A 22,306-nucleotide genomic window follows, 5' to 3' on the forward strand; every position below is an offset into this window, starting at 1 on the left:
GGGCTAAAAATGGGGTGTCCCAACCTGAGTGGGCTGAGGGCATCTAATGCAGGATGTCAGAGCCCAGGTGGGGCAATGAGGACGTCCACATGGGAGTGACCTACGCAGCAAATCTTAAGCCCAGAGTGAGGTGGGATTCCCAAAGAACAGAGTCTCAAGAAGGTAAGGAAGGTATAGAGAAGGGGCATAGGGAAGGGGAATAGCCTGACTGAGGGAGTCAGAGCCTAGGTGGGGTGAGAAGGACACCCATAAGAGGAAGGGGATGGCATGGTTATGGAAGATAGGTTAGTTACATAGGAGGAATGATCAAATCATTAACTATATTAAGGAAAATGTTAGTCAAATATCTGTTAGAGAAGGAAGTTCCAAAAGAGAGAAAACTCGAATGAACCTTGTGGTGCTGTACCGAAACTGAAAGGATCAGTATGAAGCCCTGCTTTGTCAGTATGAACTCATGATACACGCATAGTATGTGTGTATACGCATATGGAATAAATATGCTTGTAAAATGTATGTGTGTATCTACAGCAACATATACTCACAAATTCCCTAGACTGCTGCTTAGGAGGAGCAAAATCTGAACAGCAGTGAGCATGCCTAGCACCAGATCCTCGTTTCTAAGTAACTTTCCTCCTTGGAGAAAGGGCTAATTCTAAGGCTGGGCAGGCAAAGTACAAGATGACCCTGAAATACCTTGTTTCAAAAATGTGGAAGTGCTCAAAGACTGATGAGGACATGTCAAAAAGGACACAGACACCTAATGGAAGAGGCTCCTAATGGCCCAATTTGGGACAGAGTGGGCATCAAAACAAATAATGATAGTAAGGGATTATAATACTAAGTAAAATAAGAATCCAGAGTCTATAGTGACATAAATAAAAGAATAAATTTAAGTTTGATGAAGAACAGGAATTTATGTAGTCTCAATACCTCCATGCAAAGCATTTATTAATTACAAAGGGAAGGAGAATAACTTTACAATGAAGTCTGGAAGATGCCGCCTTAATCAAGTGATCAAGTCAACATCATAAGGAATGGGATAAACCAAAACCTGATCAAATGCAATGAGAAGAATGCAGCATCACTTATTTGACATTCCTGCCAAAGATGCACAATCTGAATCTAATTATGAGGAAAAATCACACAAACCAAGTTGAAGAACATTCTTCAAATAACTGGCATCTAATCTTCCAAAGTGTCAAAGTCATGAGAATCAAAGAACTTTTCCAGACTGAAAGTGACTAAAGAGACATGAAAACTAAATGCCATATGTGATTTTGAACTTACCTTTAGATATAAAGAACATTATTGTGACAATTGGAGAAACTTGAATGAGGTCTGTAGATTAAATGGTAGTAATGTATCAATGTTAATTGTTAGCAACATACTCTCAACTCAAGAAAAGAGTTCTCTATACTGTTTGAAATTTTCTATAAACTTAAGATTGTTTCAAAATTTAAAGTGTATTTTAAAAATCAAAGCAGAGAATATTAGAGATTTATTTAACTGCTGTACATTCTGGGTTTTCCAACACTAGCTATATTGAAACTTTACAGTATCTTAGAATAGATCCAAATTTTCTTTTTGTCTGAGTATCTCCTTTGAACCAGGTATCATTAACAGTGGATAGCTGAAATAAGTATAATATAAAAAGCAAAAGTAGTCTCTCTCATTAATTCTAAGGAATATAACTGGGTTGATAAGAAAGAACAAGGCTCTCCGTCCCAATGGAGTTTATAAATGGAAAACTTTTAAACTAATATATGGCAAACAATGAGTCCCTTTCAAAACTTTAATATTCCACGGTAAAAAAACCAAAACCCAAAAAATTCTCACTACATCTAAAGACATATATAAAAATTTATTCTAGTTCACGACTGTATCACAGTGCTAGAATGAACATACTCATAATACTGGAAGGTGAAGCAGGGTTAGGTATAAGCAAGCAGCATGAGGCAGAAACAAAAAAATAATAATTTCATGTAATTTACCAATTTATTCTCCCCTGCAGACTTTAACTTCTCCTGTAGTTTTATGGTAGTCTGTCGGATCCTTTCTATCTCCTCCTGCTGTTTAAGAATCAGTTGTCTTTCCTTCCGAGCTGCCTTGTTGGCTTCTTGAAGACGTTTAATTTCTGCCTAAGGTTTAAAGAGTTAGGAAAGGGATTGAGATTTGGAGGAGGCAAGTCTAAATAGTTTAAAAATCCAATCATCACACATAAAAAAATAAACATAAAGTACTTCAAAATAAAAGTACTAACACTGAAAAGAAAAAAAAAAGTCACATAACTCCACTCTAAAATAATGACTTGATCCCTTCATTTAAATAATTCTAATTACAACAGACTGATGATTTCCTATCCCCTTTTAAAACTTAATACACCCTTCACATGCTTCTCAGTCTTTACACTTAATTGTTTAAAAGCTGCATATCAAATAAACTAGTTAATGTAACTAATATTCTATTGCTAATCTCTTATGCCCTTTATAATTTTTTTACCATGGCTAATAATGCTTTAATGTCTATAACTGTTTCATTCTATGGATTAGTTCTTTAGGAGACATTCCAAAAAGTAGGCCAAATAAGTCAAAGAGAATGAATCCTTTTATGGCCCTTAAAATAGTTTTTAAAACTGCTTTGAAAAGGGAATTGTCTCCACTTAAATAAATGCCACCAGAAACATTTACAACTACACTGCACCGAACTCTCTCCATACAAGTCATTAGTCAATGGGCAAAAGGTGATATATTTCACCGTTAATAACTGTTAAAATTTAGCAGAGGCTGTCTTTTTCATACATTTATTTTAACCCATTTTCTTGCCAATAAAAAAGCATAATAAAGGCATTAATAATTTGTTACTTGTAATTTCTTTTAATCATGTTTGAGAGATTTCTTTGAAACTGAAAATGCAGAATAGTTCACAATAAACATCTAATTTCCAAAATTCCAAACAAACAATTGTTAATAGTCCGTCATATTTCCTCCTAGTCTTTAATTTCATAAAGAAATTAAACATTACAGATAAAATCAGTCTGCAATTCTCTGCTCCAACTCTTTAGAGGTAACCACTCTGAAGGCAAATATCCTTCCACATGTTCTTTTAAAATTCTTCTACAGATATTTGTACTTATCTGCAAAATAACATACTGTTTGGTTTGCATGTTTTCAAATTTTTATAAATAATACACATATGTATTTTCAATCTTGCTTTATTTACTAGACATCACTTTTGATATCTCTCCATGTTTACTTATACTTACATGCTGCACAAAATTACATAGGAGGTGCATATATTTAATTTATCCATTACCCCTATGGCTGGATAAGGTTGTTGTCTACTATTACAAACAATGCTGCAATGATCATCGTTATATTTTTGTCTCCTTGGGCACATACACGAGTTTCTCTGGAGTAGCAGTTCTTGCAGTATGGTTCATGGATACCCTTTGGGATCCCCAAGATCCTTTCAGAGTCTCTTGGGGTCAAACTGTCTTCATAACTAAAACATTATTTGCCTTTTTTCACTCGCATTCTCTGATGGGATTTTATATGTATTTTTAAGAAAACAAATGTATTTTCCAAAGCAAAATAAAATTTAGTGTAGAGAATAGTATTTAGAGTTCTGTGAACCTCTTTATTGCCTGTCTTGATCTTTTAAACATCATGCAATGGTCATTCAGAAAATGTTGGTTCAATGACTTATGCAGATCTTACAAATGTTGACACATTTTATTATAAAGTATCAAAAATCATATTCATTAATATCACAAGAAAAGTTCTTTAGTATTGTACTGGGTAGTGGATAGAAATTTTTGAAATTCTGATTTTTGCTTGGAAGTTTGAATTTTATCATTGGCAACAAATACTGTCAGTTGCCGTCTTTAAAGTAACAAGCGCCCTTAGCTCATCTTTGAGAAAATGACTGCCAAATACCCAAATTTATCTGAATAATTTTGTCTCTGAATAATTCTTTCAAGTAAAAATGGTATTCCATTAAAAATGCAGCTAGTTCAGCTTGGAATTCAAACGACAGCATAAACACTTCTCCCTGAGTGAATAATCACTGTGCTCTGGTATCTAGCAAAAGTGGTTAATGTGTGCTTCCCATTTCTGTCACCCAGAATGTGAAAACAAGTACTCAAAGGTCAGCACTTAGTAAAATTAATAATTTTTACTACCTAACCAGGACATTCTTCAGTGAAACTAGCTATTTTTAGCTGTAAGTGTGTGACAGTGAAAAATATGATGACTACTGGTACAATTTGGTGCCAATGCCCAATTTTGTGCAACGACACCAGCAGTTTTACTTACCATTTAGTGAAAATGCATCACATGAAAAGGGCAAATTCATATTCCATTATCATTATGAAAATAGTTTTCACCCCGACACAGGGACCTCCACAGTTCCACAGAGTACATTTTGAAAACTGCTACTTAGCTCAGGCCTGAGTTTCTGAACAAATTAATATATAAATTCACCCGATCTGAGCCTAGAAGGAGAGACTTTTTCAAGGGGATTCCAGGGGGAATAGGTTTGCTTCTCTCTTAAAAGTCTGTTCACTTTAAAATGGTTAATGGTATAGGTGAATTATTCACTTTAAAGTGGTTATTTTGTTATGTGAATTTCTCCGGAAAAAAAAAAAAGAATAAGACATAAGAAAATATGTTCTCTTTCATGAATACAGTTATGCAAAGATCTGTGGCCAAATTGCTTATAGCCGTATCGCTACCAGTAAAAATAATTCTTATTGATACAACTGCAATAAATATCTTAGTACATATATCTTTATACTCTGGTGCTTTTATTTCTGTAGGGTAACTTTTTAGGGGTAGCCAGTTGGATCAAAGAGTATTTTTTGCACATCTACCTAAAAAACATTCTAAAGTTCTACAAACATAATATGCAGAAAAATCAGTCACTCAAACACCTACCACTGGGACTGAACAGTTTCCCATATTTGTTTCAAATCTCTTTTTAAAAAATCAGTCATCACAAATGAAATTAAACTCTTCCAATCTCTTCTTCCGTTTCCTCCCCAGAAGTATAGCATTCCTACTTGTGCTTGTGTGCTTTTGATGCATGAGTGATTCCACAGAACATATATTTACCAATTGGTGATTTTTTTTAAATTAAAATAATGTTATCATACTGTACATATGCTTTTGCATCTTGCTTTTCTATAAAAACCAATTTTATGATTTTTGATGAATGGAAATCTACTGCTGTACTGTTCAAAATGGTGGTCACTACCTAGATGTAGTTATTTAAATCAAGTCATTAAAATTAAACAAAATTCAAATTTCAGTTACTCAGCTGTACCAGCCACATTTTAAGTATTCAAAAACTACATGTGGCTTGTAGCTACTGTATTGGATAACACAGATACAAAAAATTACCATCATTTCATAAATCTCTATTATTCAGTGCTGATATCTGATACATTCATTTTCCTGCAGCATTATATTTTCATACAGAAATATGCTTTGTTTCATTTGCCTACTAAAGAAATTAAGTTGTTTTAATTTTCCCCTGTATATGTGTGAAAGCCTCTCTGGAATATATACTAAGATGTAGAAATGCTAAGTCATAGATTATGTCTTCAGCTTAACTAGATATAGTCAAATTGCTCTTAACAGTTCTACCAGCTACACAGACTAGAGTGGCAAAAGTGGAGACTTAAGAGGTTTCAAACTCACAGTCTCCCCCTCCATATATTTGCCACTTCTGAAGCAACACAGAGAGAAATCTAAGGAGCTAAACCTAAAACTTCTCAACAACAGAGCAGCAATCCCCACTATCTTTTGTGCTGATTTAAAAAAAAAAAAAAAAAAAAAGGGTTCCTTGGCTTTTACAATCCCTGGACGGTCACAGCCTAGGGTCAATGCAAAGTAGGAGACTGATGCTGACCAACTCTGCAACCCAATGCTAAGCCAGCTCTGCCCTTAAATGAATTAAACTGAATAGCTGAACACTCTAACTGCATAGCAGAGGAAAGGATAGATCCCCACTGGGGAAAGATAATATCATCTGGAGCCTTTGCAGTTATTTATACACAATGTCCAGCAATCATTAAAAAATTACTAGGCATGCAAAAAGGATCATATGATAATAAAAACAGACAATAGTAGCAACACAAGCTGTCCAAATATTAGTTAGCAGACAAGGAAATTAAAATGACTGGATTTCAACAAAGAATTAAAATCTATAAAAAAAGAACAAAATTAATATTATAGAACTGAAAAAAATCAAGAACTCATCAAATGGATTTAACAGTACACATGACAGTGCAGAACATATAATTAATGAATTCAAACATAGGTCAATAAAAACTCTCCAAACTGAAACACAGTTTTTTTTTTTTATTGTTTTAAAGAGTAATATAAGAACAAAACAGTGGACAAGAGATGTGGCAAACAGTCAAAGGGTCTAACAACATCAGCTCTGAGCCTCTGAAGGAAAGGAAGGAGAGAATGGTGCAGAAGCAACACACGAAGAGATAATTTTCAAAAACTGAGTAAATACAATGAACGACAGATTCGAGAAGCTTAATAAACCCTAAATAGTATGAATACAAAAGAAACCACACCCAGGCACATCACAGTAAAACTACCGAAAAATCAAAGACACATCTTTTCAAAATCTTAAAAACAGCCTTCAAAAGAACATTAATAAAACTGACCTCTCTACAAAAACAATGGAAACTGATATCAATAAAAATGCTGAAAATAATTCTACACCCAGTAAAAATATCCTTCAAAAATGAAGGTGAAAAATACATTTTCAAATTAACAAAAATATATGTGTTATCATCAGGCATGCAATAAAATAATAGATTCATTGAAATTAAAAGTTGTGTGCTTCAAAGCACACTTTTAAAGTAAAAACATAACCGCACAGAATGAGAGAAAAATACCTGTAAATCTAGTTTTTATTCTATTTTACAAACAGAAAGCTATTATAACACTGTAAACAGTTCCTTACTTATATAAACTAAAAAAGAATTTTAAGTTATTTTAAAACCAATTTTTATGGATTAAAAAATATAACTTATTTTTTTAAAAAAATTAAGTTGAGATTTTTTTCAAGTTAACATGATCAGTGATGTTTCCTATGCAAACTTTTTTTAAAAAGTTATTTAGATAAAATCCCATATGTAACTCAAATGATCAAATTCATCTAACGTAGTAGCTACTACCTAGCAACAAGTCAATAGAGAAAAAGAAAACTAAAATCTATTTAATACTTAGCAGATAACATGAAACACATTTACATATGTGTCCTCATTTAATCCTCATAATCACCATATGAAGTATAATCTTACTCCTACAGATGAGGAAATTAAGTCTCAGAGAGTTACTTAAACTTGACCATGATTACAAAGTTGGAAGTGACAAAGCTGGAATTCAAATAAAAACTAACATTTATTAGGCACTCACCATTGTGCCAAGGGCTGCTCTAAGTTTATTATCTGTATTAATCCATTTATTTATTCCTCAAAAGACCCCTACAAAGTATGGTATCATTATTATCCTCAGTTTACTGATAAGGAAACCGAGGCACAGAGAAGTTAAGTAATTTGTTCAAAGTTATGAAATTAATAATTCATTAACTTGGGATTTTAACCTAGGGATTTTAACTAGGGCCTGAATTCTCAACCACTATGCCATGTTGTCTCTCCAGAAGTCAAACACCAGGTCTTTCTGAGTCCAAAGTCAATTTGTAATTGTGTTGAAAATTTATGTGGGAAAACTGACTAAAAATTTAAGCGAAATAGACTCTTTTACAAATATCTTAATTTTTAAAATAAGCTTTTTAAAGGATTATTTTATTTCATATACTAAATGAAGGCAGAAAGTTTGACTCTATATTGTATTAAGTTATCAGTGACACATAATCTTAATTTAGGAGAAATATGGTACACTACCAAGCAACTCCTATAATTATAGTAGTATGGGCACTAACAGTGTTAAAAATTGATTAAATCTCATTTAAGGTGATAATAAAAAGAGATTAGGCAAAACAATAGATTCCACAATTTAACTGGCCTTAATAAATTCTCTTAAAGGAGTATTTTTCCTAACATACCTTTTCTTGCTGCAGCCTTAAAAGCAAACCACGCTGTTTCTTCCGTAGTGGGGGCATTTTATCATCTTCTCCCTTGTCTCGCAGATGTCTGCAAATATTTCCCATTGAGGCAAAGATTAGATTAAATGCCTATTTTTAATGTCAAGAATTCTCAACCACTAAAAAGTCTCTAAACCAAATAAACATTTTCAAATGTGGAAAAGGTGGCGTGCAACAATTTCTATCCCAATAATTATTTTACGGTGTTTATAACATATGTGAACCCCAGACTGTGTCCTTTAAAGAGAAAATAACTTTAAGAAATTTACAACATGATAAGGAAATTCAGTACAAAATAACATAAGAGCCAGTTAAGTGATAAAAGAAAAATGCAAGGAAAATGTTTTATGAGTAGGTCTTGAAAGCAACATGATTCAAGGATGGCTAGCATATTTCTAGCTTGTTGAACTGAGGTGATCCAATCAAATTAAACGAGGAAACAAAAATATTTTTAAAAATAAAGCATTTCCTTTAATGAAAGGAGAAATTGAACAGTGAAAACTACATTCACCGAAAGAACTTACTTTTTCTGATGCTCTAACCAGGCTAATTCAGCCTTTGTTTTCTCCTTCAAGGCCTTTTCACGGAGACGCAAGAGTGAAGATTGGTGAGCTGCCCTCATTTCCTCTTCTTTCATATACTGTCGAACCATCTCCATAGTAAATTTAGAAAAGCTATCTTGTCCTCCTGAGAATGGCATGCTCAGTTCCTAAAGTAGAGAGTTTGTTTTTAGTTTGTCACCATCTAAACCTTTTGGAACTTAATTAACTTCATTAAAAGAGGTATGCACTTATAAAAATAAATTCATAAAAGTCAATGTAAAATGTTGCTAGCCATGTAAAAGAATATTCTTCAAAAAAGGCACAAGGGAGGGAGTAACATTCACCTGCTTATTTATTCAGCCAATAAAATTTTAACAACTATTGTAAGCCTGGTACAAATGTCCCAGGGATAAAAACGGGGTAAGAATTTGTCCCTGTTATCCAAAAGGCTTACAATTTAAGTAAGAAAAACGATATAAATTTTTAAATGGAATAAAGTTTTTAAAGAGTGAAGCAAGTGAAAAAGCTAAAGAGATAACTTTGGCTTAGATCCTCAAAGGCCTTATACATCATTCCAAGGAATAAGTTTGTATTCTACGTTGTAAGGAAAGCGAAGCCAGGTTCTACAGCAAAAATATAACATAAAACTGGCATGTTAGGAAAATCATTCTGGTAGCTGACAGTTGAGTTCAAGTACAAAACGTATCCTTATACCTTTAAGAGAACACATTCACAGCTATTTATGAAGTATCTCCAAAGGTAAACTGAAACACACCTTGGCAGAAGACAGTACAGTCTTTTCTGGGGAAGTTTCTTCATCAGAGTCATCATGATGGCCTCTCTTCTTTTCCATGTTAAATCTGCGATGACTCTCAGAAGGCAGCAAAGATCGAAATGATTTTTCTTCTATTTCATCTTCTGTCATGGATTCATCAAATTTCAGGGAATATTCTGTTGCAATAGAAGTTGAATCTAAAAGAATGTGGAGCCAGTTTTATCATCTATCACAACAGTTTTCAGTAGGTACTCAATTAGTAGTACTTGCTGCCCCTTAATGAGACAATATAGCATAAATTCATAGAACTGATCACTAGCAATAAGCAAGAAATTTTTTAAAGTTCATTTAGCTTACAAATAAGGAAAAAAAACCTCTAAAATACCAGTACAAGAAATATGGTAAAAGCGTAATGTACTTCTCGAGCTCTTACAAGCCGATTCCAAAACTAATACCTTATAGAAAATTGAGAAATAGTCAAGATCAGATGCTTCACAAAGCAAATACAAATAGCTAAAATAAAGTTTTAAAAAGTTTAACGTTACTAATAATCAAATGCAAATTTAAAAATTTTAGAACTCATCAATTCCATGCTTAATTAAAAACAAGACGGCTCTTTTAAATTGGCTCCTGTGTGCCTCTGACATGCCACTCCAACAATCCTTTTGTTTACTGAACATCCTCAGTTTCTGATACAAGATGCCTTCACAAGCTCATTTTGTATTTTCCCTTTCCAATCCTAAAGTCAGTCATTTCTCTTAAGAGCTCTGGTTTCTTTTATTGGAGAATATTTAGAAACCACAATCTGGGCACTGGTTGTCCTTGTTATTACTGGGGTTTAGTTGCTTCTTTACTCTATCAATAGACAGAGCTATGTAACATATGCATGTATAACAATCCATACACACACATTCTTTCCTGTATGTATCCATCCATCCGTCCATCCACCCACCCAAACAGGGATTCACACTGATGTTTCTGACTAGCCAGTACCACAGATTTCATTTTAAGTCTCCCTTTCTTATGTATCTATAACTTCCCTCTCCAACACTGAGAAACCTGGCTCACACCATCCAACTTCCACTTACGTACTTTTTTGTTCAACCCCAACATATATGTAAAAAAATTGTTAGCCTGTACCCCTGTGGGGAAAAAAAACAAAACAGTATTTCTATACAGTTCCTTTTGTATTTAGGCTTACAATTTCCACTCAAAAATACAACTTTCCAAAGTTACTCAGGTCAGCTCCTTTCCCTCTACCCACTTCAGTGTGGTTATGCCAGATATTTGTAATACGATTAGATTAATCTGTCACAGGCTGTATTCCACCCTGGAACTCCCTCACATCCTGGTTGATATGTAAGTGTTTAGCTAGCATATGTGAAAGTTTATTCTTTGTGATGTATAATTCTAGGGTTCTGACAAAAGTATATACATACAGTACATACAGAACCATATAGAATACACAATACCTTACATAACGGTTGCTTCACACTAAAAGTTCTCCTGTGCATCTGCTTGTAGTGAGTCCTTCCTCTTCCACTAACACCAGGAACCATTAATCTGTTTTCCACTCCTATAGTTTTGCCTTTTCCAGAATTTCATATAAATGGAATAATACAATATGCAGCCCTTTTGGGCTTGGCTTCTTCCGCTTAGTAAAATTCACTTAAAATTCATTCATGTTTTTGCATGAATCGATAACTTGTTTCTTTTAATTACTGAATAGTATTCCATTGTACAGATTTACTAGTATGTTTATCCACTCCTCTAGTAAGGCATCTTACTGTTGCCCCCAGTTTTTAGTAATTAGAAATAATGGTGCTATAAACTTTAATTATAGGTTTTTATGTGGACACGTGTTTTCAAATTATGGGGTAAATACCTATGCATGTGATTGCTGGGTCATTACATAAAATACTGTGAAAAAGTCTTCCAAGGTAGCTGTACCATTTTCCATTTTCATCCTTACCACCAATTTGATGATTTAATTTTCATTCCCCTAATGACATGTGATATTGAAGACCTTTCCTATGTCTATTTACCACTGGTATTTTTTCTTCAATAAAGTGACTGTTTAGAGCTTTTGCACATTTTTTAAATTAGGCTCTTGATTTCTTACTCAGTTCTGAGTCCTTTACACATTCTAAATGTAAGCCCTTTATCTGAGATTTACAAATATTTTGTAACAGTCTGTGGCTTATCTTTTATTCTCTTAATGTCTTTCACAGAGATTTTTAACTTTGACAAAGTACAAGTTATCAATTTTTTCTTTCATGGACTGTTCTTTCTTTTGGTGTTATATCTAAAAATCTAGATTTTGTCCTATGTTTTCTTCTTTATACTGTTTTTTTAATAGTTTAATTTCACTGGATCTTGACAGCCCTGTGACATGTCACCTTAGACTCCTTCCTAAAGTCCACTTACTTCTTCAAATCAGGGTGACTGCTGGGCTCTGCGCTCTGCAGTCTTGAAACTCCCTCCAGGCAGTTCGCTGGGGCAAGCACAATGCTCATCTCAACTGTTTCCCGTCTCTCACGAATCAGTATCATTCACTGCCTGATATCCAATGTCTTAAAAATAGTTATTTTATATGTCTTGTCTGATATTTTAGGAAGGAAGGTAAATTTGGTCCTATTCCTCCACTGTGGCCAGAAGTAAAAGTCCAAGTAATTTAAATTTATATTTCTTAAAGAATTTAAATATATCGAAAAGTCACAGTTCATGACATTTCACTTGACAATTATTTATTCAGTTATTGGAGGCCAGGCACCATGATAAACACTTGAAATACAGCATTATCAAGTCACACATGGTTACTGTCTGTCCTTCTGAGGCCCACAGACATTATCTATAATTAAATCTGTCATCAGTACTTTAATTATAAAGACTATTATTAAGATAAAATTTAGCAGAGGTTAAATTCTTCCTATAGGAAAAACTTAATAGATAATTTCTCTATTATTTTCCTATATGCTTTATTTCTCTCATGATATGGAAGTTGTCATTATGAAGTCTGATCCTAAAATGAATTTCATTAGTCCTTAATCCAGCAGTTCATAAAATATTTTTGATTATGTATACCTATCAATTAAAAAAATGAGCCTGTCTCAATATTTATAAACTATTGCTATTTGTCTGTTTGGGCCACCATAACAGAATCCCACAGACTGGGTGGCAGAAATTTATTTTCTCATAGTTTTAGAGGCTGGAAATCCAAGATCAAGGTGCTAGCAGGGTTGGTTTTTTTGGTGAGATGTTTCTCCTTGGCTTGCAGGCTGATACCTTCTTCTGTGTTCTCACACAAAGCCTCTTCTCTCTGCATGGGCACACTTGGTAACCTTTTGCTCTTGTTAAAAGGACACCAGTCCTATTAGATTAGAGGCCCATCCTTATGACCTCACTGAACCTTAATTACCTCCTTAAAGGGCTTATCTATCACACTGGAAGTTAGGAGTTTCAACATAAGAATTTTGAGGGGACACAATTCAGTTCATAATATTCCACCTTCTAGCTCCCCAAATTTGTTCCTTCTTCCATGCAAAATATATTCACCCCATCCCAACAGCCTCAAAAGTCTTAACCTATTCTAGCATCAACTACATGTCCAAAGTCTCATCGAGGTATGAGTGAAGACTTAAGGTAGAACTCATCCTGAGGCAAATTCCTTTCTAGCTGTGAACCTGTGAAACAAGGCCTCTTATGTACTTCCAAAATACAATGGTGGGACAGGCACAGAGCAGACAATTCTATTCCAAAACAAAGAAATTGAAAAGAAGGACGAGTCTCAAGCAAGTCCAAAACCTAGTGGGACAAATTCCATTAGATCTTAAGGCTTAAGAATATTTCATTTTTGGCTCAATGTTTTGCCCTCCTGGCCCACCAGGCCATCAGCCATGTTTTCTAGGCCCACTGCGGTGGCCTTATCCCCTCACCCCTGAGTGGCATCCATACTCCTTGGCCATTGGCAGCAGCTTTGCTCCTGGGGTCCTAAGCAGGAACAGCCTGGACAATTGAAACCAAAGAGGTGGCCCCATTCTCTGAAACCAACACGACAGCCTTGCTGCCTGGGCTTGTGTGCCCTGGGCCTGTGGTGGCTGCCCTGTTGATATCGGAATCACCTTCAGGGTCATTTTTCCCTTTTCTTGAAGGATAAGGCATATTCGCAGCTGGATACCTCTACTGTCTCATCCATAGAATCCCAGAAGTCTGAAGCTTTCCTATTTTTCATCCCATCTCTTGCTCTCCAATCCAAATTAGCAGTGTCTACTGGCATATTGCCATCTCTATTCCTGGCTTTGGCTGAGATGGTTGATTAAATCCATGAGTGATCTTTTTATGGAGTGACAGTCCAGTCACACCCTTGTTCCAGAACATGCTTTCTCATTTTTTACGATATGGATTGGCTTAGTATTTTCCAAATCTTTAGGTTCTGGTTCCTTTTTGCTTAACAAATCCTTCAATTTATCTCTCCTCTCACATTTTACTATAAGAAGTAAGGAAAAAATAGGGAATGTCTTCAAACACTTTGCTTAGAGATTTTCCTAGCTAAATATCCAAGCTTCTCACTTTTAACTTCCACTTTCCACAAAATGCTAGAGCAGTTCAGCCAAGTTCTTTGGCACTTTACAACCAGAACCACCTTTCCTCCAGCTTCCAACATGGTCCTTATTTCCATCTTATCAGACTTTATCAGAATCACCTGCAACGTCCATATTCCTACCAACAGTGTCTGCAAAGCAATGTAAGCTTTTTCCAGCATGCACCTCAAAACTCTTCTAGCCTCTACTGAATAGCTAGTTCTAAAGCCACTTCTACATTTTTAATATGTGTTAAAGAAGCACTCTACTTTTCAGTACCAAGATCTGTACTAATCAGCTAGGGCTGCCATAATTAAGACTGCTACATCCACATATTATAGTCATTATAAAATTTACAAAACATATTTTTAAAGGATGAGAAAAATTAACTATTTTCTTCTTGCATTCCAAAGACAATCTTGTCCGTCTGCTTTGAAGACTACGGTTTTACACAATCAATCAAAAACACTGTTTAAGAGCCAGTTATTTAAGAAAATAAATTATAGAATGGAGGGCTTTAATATTCTGACTTAATGTCTTAAAGGTGCCATTTGTTGCCAGATTTTGTTTTCTTTGTTATATTTACTGCCCATGACCTGACAGGAATACAGCTTTTGCTGTATTCTAGAAAGAGTTAAGTAATGAACTTTAATATAGTTATTATTATATCTGATGTTATCACTGTTTATAAGAAACTGTACCCTTATTACAGTTTAAATGTAAAGTTCTAATAATATATTCTTTTTACAACTATGTTACATATCTACAATAAGATAAAAGTAATTTTTTTCAGTGTTGAGTATATAGTTTTCATTCACATTCATGTTTTCCTAGGTTTAGTTTTGCCTGCCCTCAGGATCATGACAATTATATAAAATATTGGCAAGGGTTCCTGGCATATTGTGTATGGCCTTGAAAGTTTCACCTGGACACATTTACTATCAGATATACAGCCTTGTCTTCATTATCACCATATTCTAATTATATTAACTAGCTCAGCCACAAATATCTCAAAGGGCTCTGTAAGCCTGACAAAACAAATAATTTTATACATATATGTGCAAGGAAAGTTACCTTTTTCATCAGGAAGAGAAGGTACACTGTCACTTCGCAGAGAATCATCCACAGCAGTCTGCACCTGTTCATCAATGAAACTCTCCATCTTTTCACCATGAAGTTTCTTCTCATTTTCCTTAGAAGATGGAACTGAAGGACTTTCATGACGGCTGCTACCGCTACTACTTCTGTTTACGAATATTAAAGAAATAAACCAAAAAAAAAAAGTGACAAAATAAGGAATGTGCCTTATGATCAAGATATAAAATGATGAAAGATATACTAGAAAACAAAAATGCTAAGCAGACATAAGTCTGAGAAGAAACTTTTAGAAAAGATGAGTAGGAGAGGAAGGTTTCACACTTAGTCATGACGGGCAACCACTATTCTCAGGCTATCACTCCCATTTTTCCTTCCATTTTAAAAGCAAGCCACTGGGAAAAGAGACTTCTACTTGCTATTTCACATTTCCTTACTTTCTATCAATATCACGATTTATCACAACCTACTTCAATCCCAATTATTCTACTGGAACTGTTTTGGTAAACTCTAAACTCTAATTGCCAAATCCAATAAAAAATTGCTTTTTCTGTGACATTAGATGGTGTTGACCTCTATCTCTTTCTTTAAAAGCTTGCTAAAGCAATTATGATAAAATGTTAACATTAAGGCAATTTGGATGAAAGCTATTTGGGAATTTTGTATTATTCTTGCAACTTTTCTGTAAACTCAAAATTACAAAATCAAATGTTAGTTTAGTAGCTCTCCTTTATTTCTTAACTCTACTCAACTGCTTCTCTTCCTACCTTCCTAATAAGTTTTCCTGTGGTTTTTTTTTCACTTTCTTTTCTATTTTTCCTTAAAATAATGGTGCTTCTCAGAGTTTTGGTTTTGGTCCCTTTCTCTTTTATGCTACATACTCTCCTTGGGCAATCTTATGCATCCCTATAATTTCACTACTATCATTTAGATTAAGCCTCAAATATGCATCACTAGCTCTGCCCTTCCCTGACTTTCGGCCTCAAGTTTCCAAATGCTTAGTGAACTTGTTTTCAAGTTCAGTGTTTTCCTTCCTTCCTCTTTGCTTTCCTTAGCTTATTCATTCATGAATGAAACCAAGGAGGTGGCTCCACCCTCTGAAACCAATGAGGAAACAATGAGGCGGCTACACATATAGCCAATCATGAGCCAGGTTTTGAGATCCTCTGCATAGACTATTTCCTCTTCTGAAATGCTCTTCCTTCTCTCTCTGCCTAATGAACTACTAATTCAGGATTCAATTCAACTATCATTTCTGCTTGTGGACCCTTTCTCCCACTCCCAAGGAAGGTTTGGTCACTTCTGTCTCTGTGTTTATACTGTTTTTGTGTGTGTTTGTGTATGTTCCTATGATAGCACTTATTAGAATATTTTGCAATTATTTGTCTGGTTTAATATTTTTGAAAGGATAAATCATATAATAAAGCTATAAGGTAAAAGATATAATGCAGGAACAGCAAGTGCTTTGGAATCATAAGGATATGGAGTTAATCTCAATTCTTCCACTAGTAACATGTCAATCATTCACTCAATAAACATGCAGTAAGTAGACTGCCTACTGTGTGCCAGGCATTTTGCTAAGTTCTGGGGATATGAGAACGACATGGTCCGCATTAGGACAGCTGTTAATAAAAAAAGATAGACAATAATAAGTGTTGGTGAAGATGAAAATTTTTATATTTCTGGTGGGAATGTAAACTAGAGCAGCTGCTTTGCAAAATAATTTGGAAATTCTTAAAAAAAAAAAGTTACTATATGACAGAGCAACCATCTCCTAAGTACATAGAAAAATGAAAACATATGTCCACACAAAAATCTGTACATGAATGTACACAGCAGCACTATTCATAATATCCCAAAACAGTAAACAATCTAAATGTCCATCAACTAATGGATAAATAAAATGTGGTATAGCCATGCAATAGAATATTATTTGGCTATATAAAGGAATAAAGTACTGATACATGATAGATGAACCTTGAAAACATTGTGCCAAATCAAAGAATTCAGTCATAAAGGACCACACATTATACGATGCCATTTATAAGAAATGTCCAAAATAGACAAAATCATAAAGAACAGAAACAGAAAGCAGATTGATTAGTGGTCACCAGAGGCTGGGGAAGATGGGGCATAAGAAGTGACTGCCAATGGGTAAAAGATTTCTATTTGGGGTGATGAAAATGAAGATCTCGAAAATCTTCCAGTCTAGTCCATAAGTAAAGGAACAAGGATAGAGAAGAATATTCAGAGTGCTGTGGGAGAACACAGAAGGGATATCTAAAGTAGACTAGGGGTAGCACTGATTCTTGAAGGGAAAGTAAAAGCAAACTAAATGAAATGGAGGCGGAGGGTCTAGAAAGAAGGTACATGATATGCAATGGCACAGAAGACAAATGTTAGAAAACTGAAGGTAGTTAGAACTAGTGGAATGTGATAAGAGAGGAAATGCCAAGGGACAGAACTGGAGATGGATCAAAAGCTTAATAATGAAGGGACTTCCATGCTATACTGAGTGGCTCAGAGTGAATACTGAAGATTTCGACCAGGTGAATAAACAACTAGCCACACATCTTAGAAACATTACTCTGGTTAGCATGTGGTTAATGAATAGAATGGGGAAAGGTTAGGGGACGGGGAAACCTATTAGGAGTCTGTTGTGGTAACCCAGATGATGGCCTGAGTGAGGTGTCAGTGAAGGGTAAATGAAGGTCACATAGCTCCAGACACATAGTAGGCACTCAGTAACTATTGGTACTTACCCCACATTAATTTTCATGTTTTTTAGTGTTATGATTTCATTTTTTTAATTGAAGTTTTACTACACTCTGACAATGTAATATCCTACCTCTAAGAATGGTGGAAAGTAGTCTCTGAAACCTTCTAATCCACAGACAGAACCATAACAGAAAACTATAGATGTTAATACTGTGCCAAGTACCAATGGCAAAATATTCAATTTTCTTTTATAACAATAAAAATGAGTATATACAGTAACGCCGAGAAATAGGGATGTCAGCTAAGCAATGTGGTTTGGAGCCAGATAAATCAAGGTTCAATGCCTTGGTGTCAATATCTATGTGATGTTGGGTGAGTTTCTTAACATCTCTACGAGTCTCTGTTCCCTAATCTATAAAATGAGGATAATATCTGTCTTGAGAGGTTGCTGTAAAGATTAAATGTAGGAAAAACAACTTATACAGTGCTTGTACAATATAGACTCTCAAGGAATGGTAGCTATATTATTATATGGAACAGCTGTTTGGTAAATCAGCTAATTAAATCAGGGAAGCCAGAACTCTGAAAGGAAGATACTATTTCATTTAAAGAAGTGAGATTAAGAAATTTAAAAAAAAAAAGCCATGTCTCAGCCATTTATCACCTTCTATCGTGATTCTTGTATCTTGAAGACTCAGAATAACTATCATATGAAGGTGAATACTTCTGATGCTTTGAGTCAAGGGTCCCTTCTTTACTGTGAGAGACTGAAACAGATGGACTTTTCCTGAAAGGAAAATAAAAACTGATTAAACATTTACAGCCTTTAATAACTGAAAGATTTTAAGTACTGCTCAACATTAATATGAGATAAAATCTTGAATAGAAAATATGAAATAATTGTTACAAAGTTTGAGGAAGAAAAGCATTCATTCATAGAAAGGGGTATACAACACATTAAAGAATATCTTCTGCTTTACTATGAGAAATAAACACAAATCAACCCAAGTTATCAATGAATGTGAAGAGAGACTTAAAAATCTATGGATCAAATGTGATGTCAAAACGTAATATAAAAAAACAGACAAACATGATCACATCACCCAGCCCTGCCTAAAAAAACTCCCTAATGATTTTTCATTGCTCTAGAATAAACTCCCAAATCCTTAAGGTCTGCAAGGCCCTACCACGATCTGATCCATGCATCGTCTCTCCCACCATTTTCCCCTTTGCTCTCTGCCTCCAGTTCCATTGGTCTTCCTTCGTTTCTCTTCCCACCTTTGCATGTATTGACCTGTCTATTCCTTACTTCCTTTATATCACTAATTCCTTCCTTTTCATCCTCTGGGTCTCACCATAAGCTTTACTTCCTCAGGAAAACTTTCTCTGGCCTTCCTTTGTTGTGTATCTCAGAAACACACATTGCTTTCTTTTATAACACTTACCTCAGTAGACCGTGTTCATTCACTTAAGTGACAATTTGATTAATGTCTATTTTCCCCAGTAAACTGTATGCTCATAACTATATTTCCAGAACCCATATTTGCCTAGTGATTGAATATTAACCTATCTATTTCAGCTCTGGTCCTCAGTTGTTTCACGAAGTCTGGAGCGTGTTGCCACTGGTGGTCATATAGCGTTGCTAGGGGAGGTCCTGAAGCAGTAATGGCATCTGAGATGTGAGTTCGAGTCAACTCTGTCATCTAAATACGAACACACAAAAAGCAAAAGTAGATACAGAAAGACAACGTCAAAAAAGAACAGAGATGGAGCACAGTGTCTTGAAAAGATCACTGGATTGAGAGCAAGCAAACTTTGCCATAACAGACAAAGTGGGCAAGTTATTTAGATTCTTTAAGTCTCAACGGCTTCCTTATAAAAATAGAGAGATAGCATAATTTCTAAGGTTTCACCCAGTTGTATATGTCTACGAATTAGACAAAAAACCTCCAAGTCATATAATAAACCATAGTAAACCAAAAATTAAATCTTCAAGAATCAATTCAATTACTGCTTTAGAAATCTTTTCTGACCAACAAGGTGAAGTACATCTTCCCTACTCTCAGCTGCTACTGCCAATGCTGCATGTATGATTCACTTCGCATTTATTCAATCACTGCCTTGATGACTTGAAGCTATTAAAATCTTTGTTAAGGCTGCCTAAAATTTTCTTGAGAAAGGAGACTCTTCTTTATACTGATTTGCACAATCCTATAGTACTCAATATATAGTAGGTTCATGGCTTTTTAATAATCCTTTCACAAACAATCCTAAACAGGTAACTGCTAAAATAAACAAACTATATACAGATTCTGATATCCTATATAAGGACAGCTTTGTCCTCAGTACAGTAGTAACGGTACTCTGGGTAAAAATAAAACATGTTCATACAAAACAGATCAGTGGCTCCCAGGGACTGAGGTGAGAACTGACTGCAAACGGGCATGAGCGAACTTTTTAGAGTGCTGGAAATATTGTATTTGATTATGGTGGTATTTATAGGAGTGGATAGATAAGACATAGAAATGTATTGATATCGGTATCCATATACTTGTCAAAACTCATCAAACTGCATACTTAAAATGGATACATTTAACTGTAAATTATTCAACAATAAAATCAATATTTTTAAAAAAGTCTACTCGAGGGCAGAAATTTAGAGTTCTTCTCCATCGTTTTTTCTGCCTCTAACACTTAAATGTACAAGGCACTGCAATAAAAGACTGAAGTTACTCAGACTGATTAAAAAGAACTAACAGGAAAAGGCTTCTTGGTGGTTCTGACCTCACAGATTTGGTATGCTGCATCTGTGGCGAAGCGGGCAGGCTCTGCTGGCTGAGGAGCTATTTTACAAGTTGCTTCCTGCAGGACTTCAGTTGCATCCCGCTGCGATTTAACCACCTGCTGTAATGATTCTGCGTGGACCTATAAAGAAACAAGATCTTCTGTCATGTCACAGTCTCTCCTTACCCCAAATTAGTTTTAATTTGTAAATTTGTTCCATAGGTCAAATGCCTTATACATACACATGCCTACCTACCTACCTACGCGTGCGCGCGCACGCACACGCACTCGCGCACACACACACACACACACGTGCGCGCACACACACACACACACACACTTGACTACTATCTGAATTTCATGTCTTTCAGAGTCTATAATCTGGAGTCTTAAAATCATTGCTGGAGTTTAGGTCTTAACTCCACTGTTCATGAGTTGCAGTGTCTACAGACAACTACTACGAACCTCAGTTTCCACTTCTTTAAATTGGGGCTAAATCTTGATGACTTAATGTCACAGAATTGCTACAAAAATCAAATGACATGAAATTAACCCATAGGGCATAATTTACATCTTTTTTTAACTCTCATAGAATTAAAAAAATACTAAAGTGATTTCAAAGATATGCATTTAGGTTTAAGAACTAGTACTGGCTGCAAAATTAGTTACCTGAGCTGCTTTGTTTCGGGTTTCGTCTAATTGTCTCTGACACTCCAGAGCCTCTTGTTCAGCCTTCAATTTTAAAAGGGCCAAGTCTCTTTCATGGCGTTGCTGCTGTGCCTTCAAAAAAGAGAAATGATCAACTATTAATTCAAAAAACTAAACAATTATAACACAATAACCATATTAAACACAAGGCAATTTTCTTAACACAAATCTTTTGAAGCAAACAAATAAAGCCTAAAGACAGTAAATAGGGTAGATATCAACCATTTATCATTTATCAAATATTTACTGACCACTTACTATGATTTTTTTTACCTCATCATTAAGGCTATTTTAAATAGCAAAGAAAAGAAAAAAATCACAGAAAGCTGAAGAAGAAAACTCTACAAATACCTTTATGATCTGAGCCAGAGACACACTCTCTTGCTGAGCAAGTGAAATGCCTCTAACTCTCTCTACATCTGATAGCTGGCGCACAGACTCCTCAATGGCACTCAAGTAACTGAGTTCGGCCGCCATACGATGCTGGAGACCAGCAGGAGAAAAGCGTTTAGAACCTGGAGGGCATAACAATTGTCAAATGTAAACATTCACATGAAATTACATCTCAGATTTCTGAAAGTCATTTCTCATTTTAAGAGCCAAAAATAAGTCTGCTTTTCTTTGTAGGAAAAACAGTGACTTATGAGTATAATGCATTTTAATGGTTATCTTTTGTGTGTGGATAAATGGGCAAGTATGTGCACGCACATGTGCATACATATATATACCCACAAACACTTAGAAGTACATACAGCATACATTTTCAGGTGTTTTGACTAAGGCTGGCAAGATGAGAAAAATCACTACTGAATCTCTCGTGTGTCTTAAATTTTATTTCCCAGCACAGTTTCTGTTTAATACTTCAAAAAGGAATCATATTCATTTGAAATAACACTTCTCTATGGTTCAATTGAAAGAAAATTTTTCAAAATAAATTAGTATCTTATTTTTTAAATTCCAACTGCATGGGTCTACTT

General features: G+C 34.9%; 1 protein-coding gene across 4 annotated transcripts in view; it reads right to left on the reverse strand.

The window, feature by feature from the left end:
* The window catches only part of CEP350 (centrosomal protein 350), a 111,170-nt gene that overhangs the window by 41,313 nt on the left and 47,551 nt on the right, over positions 1-22,306 (reverse strand). For all 4 annotated transcript variants that reach the window (XM_039881356.1, XM_039881355.1, XM_039881354.1 and 1 more), the window contains exons 17-26: positions 21,681-21,844; positions 21,291-21,401; positions 20,622-20,762; positions 19,404-19,540; positions 18,502-18,624; positions 15,099-15,268; positions 9,445-9,641; positions 8,652-8,836; positions 8,089-8,176; positions 1,992-2,138 (exon numbers count right to left, since the gene is read on the reverse strand). In XM_039881356.1, the coding sequence (XP_039737290.1) occupies positions 1,992-2,138; positions 8,089-8,176; positions 8,652-8,836; positions 9,445-9,641; positions 15,099-15,268; positions 18,502-18,624; positions 19,404-19,540; positions 20,622-20,762; positions 21,291-21,401; positions 21,681-21,844 (1,463 nt within the window). The remainder of the gene's footprint in view (positions 1-1,991; positions 2,139-8,088; positions 8,177-8,651; positions 8,837-9,444; positions 9,642-15,098; positions 15,269-18,501; positions 18,625-19,403; positions 19,541-20,621; positions 20,763-21,290; positions 21,402-21,680; positions 21,845-22,306) is intronic.

This window comes from Pteropus medius, unplaced genomic scaffold, assembly GCF_902729225.1.
Source record: "Pteropus medius unplaced genomic scaffold, Ma_sr-lr_union100, whole genome shotgun sequence".
NCBI lineage: Eukaryota > Metazoa > Chordata > Mammalia > Chiroptera > Pteropodidae > Pteropus > Pteropus medius.